The sequence below is a fragment of the Pinus tabuliformis genome, chromosome 2_1, assembly GCF_031772625.1.
Source record: "Pinus tabuliformis cultivar Carrire ecotype Pingquan chromosome 2_1, CPIR1, whole genome shotgun sequence".
Lineage (NCBI taxonomy): Eukaryota > Viridiplantae > Streptophyta > Pinopsida > Pinales > Pinaceae > Pinus > Pinus tabuliformis.
This window is the reverse complement of record NC_142299.1, coordinates 310172290-310181070: the sequence shown is the minus strand read 5'-3', so window position 1 is coordinate 310181070 and position 8781 is coordinate 310172290. Positions and strand designations below refer to the sequence as shown.

Sequence of the window (8781 nt, the reverse complement as noted above, 5' to 3'; positions counted from 1 at the left end):
GTAACATAGATAGATTCAGGATCCTCTCACTGATTGCAGTTCAGATGATGGTACATAGTTTCACTGACTTAATTTGTGATTGTAAAAATGTTTTTGAGTTTTTAATTTGCTCTTCTTATCACTGGGATGGACACTCGCCACCAATAATTGGTTGTTAAAGAATTGAATTTTGAAGTTTGAACTATCATGGTTGTCCTATCAATCCAATATTGACTGAACAATTTAGCGAACAAAATTCTCCCCTCGACCTTAAAAATAAAGGTTGAAAGTAGTTAATTTAAAAATAAAGGTTGAAAGGTTGAAAGCCAAACGTCTCTGTACAATTGTTGTGCACGCAAAAACCTCTTCGCCCCTATATATATAGATATTGATCCACAACTCATCTCGTCCACAATTAGATCTACTTTGTCTGAGATAAGCATTCAAGGGTTCTTCCTCTGCTGTAATGGCTCCTGCAAGTGCAAACTCTTTCGTGAACCCAAAGTGGGGCAAAGTGATTCCCGTGGAGAGTGTGCAGGAGCTTGTCAAGAATCATGCCCACTCACATGAAGCTGTTCCCGGCCGATACATCAGGTCTCAGGAAGAGAGACCCACCACGTCCTCATTACTGGTTTCTCTTCAAACTGCAATTCCTGTCATCGACATGAAGAAGTTGAGCAACTTACCTGCACAAGATTATCAGAGACAACAAGAAATGGTGAGGCTTTCCATGGCCTGCCAAGATTGGGGTTTCTTTCAGGTATGCTATTGCCATAAACAAACCAGGTTGTACTTTGCCAGTGAGGAGATCTTATTAATCTGGGTCATATTTATTTGGATTGTAGATTTTTATGCTATTGTCATAAACAAACCAGGTTGTACTTTGCCAGTGGGGAGATCTTATTAATCTGGGTCATATTTATTTGGATTGTAGATTTTTGAATATTTTACAAATTTGATTAATAAAAAATAAGTGTAGTGTTTGATATGGCTCCTATTCATTTTAAATCAAATTTCTGCAGGCGTCACCAACAAGTAGGTGTTGTAGAAAAAAATAAATAAGCAATATGAAAGCAAGTCTCATCACCAACTCCGGCCTCTGGAATTTTGGTGTTTCCAATCGTTTGCCAGTAATCCTACCAGTATATAATTACTAGTTCTTAATTATCAAAAAATGTTATAGCACGAGTAATCCTACCAGTGTATAATTACTAATTTTTAATTATCAGAAAATGTTATAGCATTATATTTATAGAGATTGATCACAGGTTTTACTGGATCTCTGCTAGTTATTAGTTAGGATAGATCTTTGCTAGTTATTAGTTAGGATGTCACTTCTAAATACCAGAGAATTATATTTGTATTAATTTTCCTGGATGATTGCTGCTAATGCAATGATTTCTCAGATTGTGAACCATGGGATTCCTCATTCTTTAATTGATGAGATAAAGGGTGTAGCTAAAGAGTTCTTTAACCTTCCATTACAAGAAAAACAGAAATATGCTCCCCAAGAAGGAGATGTTCAGGGATATGGTAAGACGTTCGTGGTAGCTGAGGATCAAACGTTGGATTGGGGTGACTTGCTTGCTTTGGCACTTATGCCTGATAGCCTGAAAAATCTCACTCTCTGGCCCACCGTCCCCACAAATTTCAGGTAACTAAAATTATAATTATAATCGGACTGATGGGTATTGTCAGCACATTAATGTATTATTAGTATTGATCAGAGTGATGGGTATTGTTATAAAGAGCTTAATTGGTTGATGGGCAGGGATAGTGTTGAGAGGTATGCAATAGCGGTGGAGAGAGTCGCTCAAGAGCTGCTGAGTTTATTCGCTGAAAATTTGAATCTGGAGGCTACTGATTATTTCAAGGAAAAGTTTGGGTCAGAGCCCATGAATTTGATGCGCATGAACTTGTACCCTCCTTGCCCTACACCAGAGCTTGTTCTGGGTTTGAGTCCTCACTCTGATGGAGGGGGGCTAACATTGCTCCTGCAGGATGACGAAACAGTAGGCTTGCATGTCCGGAAAGATAATCAATGGATTCCTGTGCAACCCATTCCATATGGCCTTGTTGTAAACATTGGAGACTTGCTAGAGGTAATCATCTCAATACCTGGGGATTTGGGCATTCTGGATTGCTTAGATTTTGTTGCAGACATTAAAATAATTTTTGAAGGTTTATTCATGGTACTACTCCTTTGATTACGCAGGTAATGACAAACGGGAGATATAAAAGTGTGGAGCATCGCGCAGTCACAAATGCAGAGAGAGCCAGACTTTCTATTGCGCTGTTTTACAATTCAGGTATGGATGCAGAGGTGGCTCCAGCATCGAAACTAGTGGATGAACAGCACCCGTGCTTGTACAGGAAGTTCAAACACGAAGAATACATTCGCTATTACTTGAAGAGACAACTTAAAGGGAAACACCCGCTTGCAGACTTTGCCAAACTTGACATCAGCAATACTTAAGCTCAGCCGCTGTATGTTAAACAGATCAGGCTGTCCAATAATGTTGTCATATGCTGGTTTGTGTATGTTGTCATATGCTGGTTTGCTTTTCAAGATACCAGCTCATTACATTAAACTAATTTAAGAGTAAAACAAAATAATTTTCAAGTTTCTTTGTAATGGAGTTATTTTAAATCTTGCCCATTGCTTGTGCTTAAATATTTTCCTTATTTGTTCATAAAAACATGGGAAGAAATTCCATTATATTCATGAGACTTCACCTGCATTCATCAGACAGCCATGGAGCCTCAATATCCACATTACTTAAATAAAATTAGGAAATCCCAACTACTTATATGGCATGAGTTTTGTTGAGCTACACAATTACTAAATCTACGAACTGCTATTATAATTATTAAGTTGAATTACTAGTCCATTAAGAATATGCAAATAGCAAACAACCAGTCCACCTAAACCCCTACTTAGAATTCTAATTATACGTGAAACACTAGATAAAATACCAACCCAACTATCAAAAAAGGACCACAGCCCCTAACACTTTTCATTAAAGCCATTGATGTACCACCTATCATCATACTATGAGAGATGAGGGTATTTCAAATCCTCCTAATCCAACTATCAATAAAGGACCACAACCCCCAACACTTTTCCTTAAAGCCATTGATGTACCACCTATCATCATAATATGAGAGATGAGGGTATTTTAAATCCTCCTAACCCAACTATCAATAAAGGACCACAACTCCCAACACTTTTCCTTAAAGCCATTGATGTACCACCTATCATCATACTATGAGAGATGATGGTATTTTAAATCCTTCTAACCCAACTATCAATAAAGGACCACAATCCCCAACACTTTTCCTTAAAGCCATTGATGTACCACTTATCATCATACTATCAGAGATGAGGGTATTTTAAATCCTTCTAACCCAACTATCAATAAAGGATCACAACCCCCAACACTTTTTCCTTAAAGTGATTGGTGTACCACCAATCATCATACTATGAGAGATGAGGGTATTTTAAATCCTCATAACCCAACTATCAATAAAAGACTATAACCCCCAACATTTTTCCTTAAATCCATTGATGTACCACTTATCATCATACTATGAGAGATCAGGGTATTTTAAATCCTCCTAACCCAACTATCAATAAAGGACCACAACCCCAACACTTTTCCTTAAAGCCATTGATGTACCACCTATCATCATACTATGAGAGATGAGGGTATTTTAAATCCTCCTAACCCAACTATCAATAAAGGACCACAATCCCCAACACTTTTCCTTAAAGCCATTGATTTACCACCTATCATCATACTATGAGAGATGAGGGTATTTTAAATCCTTGTCACTTTTTTTCCCTATTTTTGAGAAATGAGATGGGAAATCATGGATAATATGGTCATGTTCTTAGCATGTAATGCACGCATTAGACAAATTAAAGTACCTCATCTTTTATTGGTCGAGCCCATTGATGGTGCATAGAGAGATGAAGGGGGATCGTTCTATTTCAAATTGACTTACACACACCCTAAAATTAGTACAAAATGAATTACTTCAACCGTCATGAATAAGAGGAGCAAGTCCTAGCATGCATAAAATATTTCGCGTGATATGCTCTAGCAAAGATTATACAAGTTACAATTTGTAGAAGAGGTTACAAATTATGAGAAAAGGGTAATATGAATTTTAATAGATTGGGTTGAAAGGATAACTTCGAGATAGTAAAATGGCACTCCATGCTCATTCAATAAATTTTTTGAGGACCAAAATCCTCCCAAAATGAAGACGTATGAGCTAGATTTGATGATTATATAAAGTTTCATCTATGTCTTACAGTAGAAAAATTGGAGGGATCAACTTGTAGAATCAAACTTATTAACATTGGGGTCTAAAAAATTCTAAGGACATTCTAAGACTTTAAATGACATATTTGAGGGATAAAACTTTCTCACTTATGCATGGGACCTTATGAATTTTTTTTACACATAGACACCTTTCCAACCATTGCAAAAATCATAAGAGAGAAGTAAAGAACAATCATAAGAATAAAATTTTGTCAAAACATAATGATAGTGAAAACAAAATTATCTCTTTAATAAATGCATTTGAGATAATAAATGCATTTGAAAAATACATTTCTAACCTACATTAATAATTAGATATGATTTTCCTTTTATAAAAACTTTACATAATTAATGTGGCCATTAGAATGCATCGCTTGATCACATAACTAAATTCATCATTCCTTGGATCCCATGCCTAATTTAATTATTACATAGGTGTTTAGTTTTGGTGAAAATTTAATCTTATAAATTATCATATTATAAAAATATAATTTTGCTAAAATCAAAATCTTTGTATGATTTTGATAAAAATAAAATCTTATATCACATCACAGCGAAGATTTTTTATACATATGATTTGTTTTGAACAAACTCAACATTAATATTGAAAATTTCTCGTTACAAAATAAAACAAAAGAATACATAAATATTGATTCTATATTTATACCAAAAGAAAATCACCTTAATGAGATTTTTTATCCATGCTCAACTCTTTAATTTGATGAGAGTGAGTGTCTTGCATCTATTTCTTTCGTGTTAGTCATTCTCTTTGTAATAGAATTTTTGCATTACAACCGTATACCATCAAGTTGAAATATGACATGAATTGGACAAGGCATTAATTTAGGTATTAGCTTAAATATATAAATTAAATGGTTTATAAATGTCTTCATTTTAATTAATCAATTTAATTAGAAAAACAAAAAGGGCTTAATTACTTTTAATATAAATATTAGCCTTTGATTTATAACTACTATTAAGAATATTCTAAAATATTTCATGGAGATTGAATCTTTATTAATAATTAAATTAAAATTCTAAAAATCTAACCTAAATACTTCATAATTATTTAATTTTTAAATAAATTTTACAAATCAAAATTTATTATTAATATATAAATAAATTTAATATTTCAATATTTTATTGTTAAATAATTTCAAATTAAATAAATAAAAAAATATTTTCATTATTTTAAATTTATTAAAAAAATATATTAATCTTTTATAATAGAGTATATTATTATATTATTATAATATTTATCCCTATGGGCATATAATTATATTTTTATAAAAAAATTTAATTATTATAATCTTATAATATTCTCTTTTACATTTATAGATAATATCATATTATAATTTTGAAAAATAAAATCCAATTCTTATAATTTGTAAATTACTATAATATAATGTTCCATTTTAGTATAATATGGTCATATTCCTCCTTTAAATTATTGTCATTTTATATATTTTCCTATATTCATATAATTATATCACATTATCATAATTTTATTAAAAAATAATAATTCATAAAATATTTAAAATTTATAATATTTTCTTATATATATATAGATATAGATATATTATAATAATAATAATACTATTATATATATTTATCAATTAGGTTTCTATCAAGGACAATACATTAGTCATAATGCCAATAATCTCTTTGTAAGTGCCAACTCAATTGGGTGCTCTTTGTGCTTAACTATCATAGGAAGCTCCTCTACCAAATCATTTGTGCCCTAAAATCCTCTCGTGTAATGATTTTATAGTTAGCTGATTATTTGCAATGGAGAATGAAGAATGCAAAGAACTCAAATCCATACCAAGTTTCTCACCCTACAACTTCAGTTCTTGGAGGGCCATCTGAGTGCTCTTAAGGGATTCTTAGGAAATCTCAAGCTCATGAGTAAGTCTGTAAACTTCCTCCTATTTCCCTACTAGCACATCATGATATTTCTCAACAAGCACAAGTATGTTATCTCTCTGAAAGGAGGTGTAGGTAGTTGGATTTCATCTCTACCAATGCCTTCCTAAGAGTTTGAAAATCTGCAAGTGAAGGCTCTCCTCCCAAACCATCACGCGTCGCTTCACTTCTCCAACAATAATCTACCACCATTGCCTATGTATCATCAAAATGCCTCAAGGAAGCAACAATCATGTCTTCACCTACCTTCAACTTTCTTGCCAAATGATGGGACTCATGGAGACCATCACCATGCTTCCCATATTCATCCTCCTCTATGTATCCCTCCATGCCTAACTCTTGATAAATTTTATCAACATCCAAATCTTTGTCATGATTAGGTGCCAACTCATCTGAATCATAGTTACTAGTGTTATCAACTCGATAGGATGGTTCTAATGGAGTGCTAATTTTTTTTTTCAACCTCATTGCACACATCCTCAACATGAACCAATGCATGCACATCCAAGAAGTCGTTCATTTCTTCATATTTGATCTCATCTCTTTTCTTCCCAATTGATAAGGGTGGTATAAACCATTTAGGACGCTTTACTAATGTTGTTAAATTCCTTTGATATCCCCACATAACCTGCAAAAGTTCCTTTATTAGTTCTTGACTTTTCCTCATCTTTCAAGGATGGAGTGGGTTATTTTCCTTGGTGAATTTGGAAATCATCAATTCATAGTCAAAAGATTCCCCTCAAACCCACCAACTATCCAAGAACATGCTCTGATGCCATTATAATGTTCCCAAACTAAAATTCAAGAAAGGTTATAATATTCCAAACAACTTCAATCAAATGTTTCCAAAAATATTTGAAAATTCCTTTGCAACTTTCTACAAACATTTTTTGTCCATATTCTCGAAAATACTTTCAATAGATAACACAAAACTTTTTTTAAACAACTTGATAGCAAACTTTGAAGAAAAACTTCAATGAATAACTGAGGCAAAAGTATGTTTTTTAATTGAGAGAAAAATTCATTATTTATAATGCCATTTAAGGCTAACACTTAGAACAAGCCCCATGGTAATAAGGATTATAAACTTTAATGTTGATGACTTGGTAATTACTCTTTTATGCTGAGGGTCAATTCGACCTCTTGGAGAGTAAATTTTGTTGTCCTAAAATAGGCTACTACAAGGTTCCTTTTCCAAAGATAATTCAGTTTGGTCTAAATGTGAAAGGAATGCGACCTCAAGATAATTATAAGACCACTCGAGTTATATAAACTTCTCATCTAAATATTAGTTGTAAATGCATGAAAAAGAGGTCCTTCTCCTTTGGAAAACACGACCTATTTAGGTGAATGATGCTTCAAACTTTGGTACATGGAACTTGGTCACAAATATTAAAGAACATGGCCCTTCCTCTGACAAAACAACCTCTGGAATATTCTTAGATAATTTCTACACAATTTTTGGTGCATAAGGATCTACACACCCTATGGAAAAATTATGGTGTTGGTGGCTTATGAAATTTGGCCTCCTCTCACAAATGGTTTGGCATTCTTCCTTATAGACTCTTGGTCACAAGATAAATGAAAGTCCTCGTCCTCCTTGGTATTTAAATTCTGAAAGTGATTTCCAACGATCTAAATGTTGTGATGCAAAGGATAAATTCAATTCAATCCTTGTAAATTTGAGAAGCTTAGTAACATAACAAAATACAATTCAACCCTCCTTGTGATCAAGAATTCGGCCCTTAGAAGATTTGACCAATAGTATGATATCTGGAAATTGGAACTTGGCACCAGGAAAAATAATAATCCAGTCCTATGTGATCACAGGAACTATAATTCAACCTCCTCTATAATAATCACTATAAGTGCTCTCTCAAATTCATCCTCCAATTCTGAGTGCAAACAACCAACTCGAACACATGTTTATGGACTGGAATCTTAAGGAAGAATGCTTGTATTGAGAACCTTGGCTTGAGCACTGAAGCTTGACCTTCTTCACAAATGAACTTCGAACTCCCTCGAGACAATAAAATCCATGTTTCCCTGCAAAATCAAAGAGTAAAAGAATCCCTACAACAACTTGATTAAATCTTCAGAAACAAGCACTAGGAAAAGATATGACTAGGGTGGTAGTATTGTCCACCAAAGAAGTAGAAATGCTATCTAGGGTGGCAAGAGATCCAACAAAACTAGGGTGAGGATTTTGCTTGAAACCCTTAAGACTAACAATGAGAAATGATTAGATGGAATGAATAGTAAAATGATCTGCATCCTCCTTTTATAAGATGTCAATGAGTTCTCCCCAAAGATTCTAGACTCCTTCTTAATATTATTTTATTGGTGGGGGCCACTATCCACTAAGTGACTTTTTTCCGCCTTTTCTAATAAAATAATATTTTTCGTCCATTTTCTAATAAAATACTATTTTCTGCCATTTTATAATAAAATATTATTTTCTGCCAAGATAATATTTGCCTCTCCTTTCTAATAAAAATAATATCTGGCCCCTTTTAATTAATATCATCAAAATCAAACAAACTTC

The 8781-nt window shown here is 33.2% G+C and overlaps 1 protein-coding gene across 1 annotated transcript; it reads left to right on the top strand.

The window, feature by feature from the left end:
* The first annotated feature begins 383 nt into the window (after positions 1-383).
* LOC149200083 (protein LATERAL BRANCHING OXIDOREDUCTASE 1-like) lies at positions 384-2602 on the top strand. The gene is made up of 4 exons (XM_089399516.1): positions 384-739; positions 1386-1633; positions 1751-2081; positions 2195-2602. The coding sequence occupies exons 1-4, from the start codon at positions 446-448 to the stop codon at positions 2453-2455; spliced, it is 1134 nt and encodes a 377-aa protein (XP_089255642.1). The 5' UTR covers positions 384-445; the 3' UTR covers positions 2456-2602.
* Positions 2603-8781: the final 6179 nt, after the last annotated feature.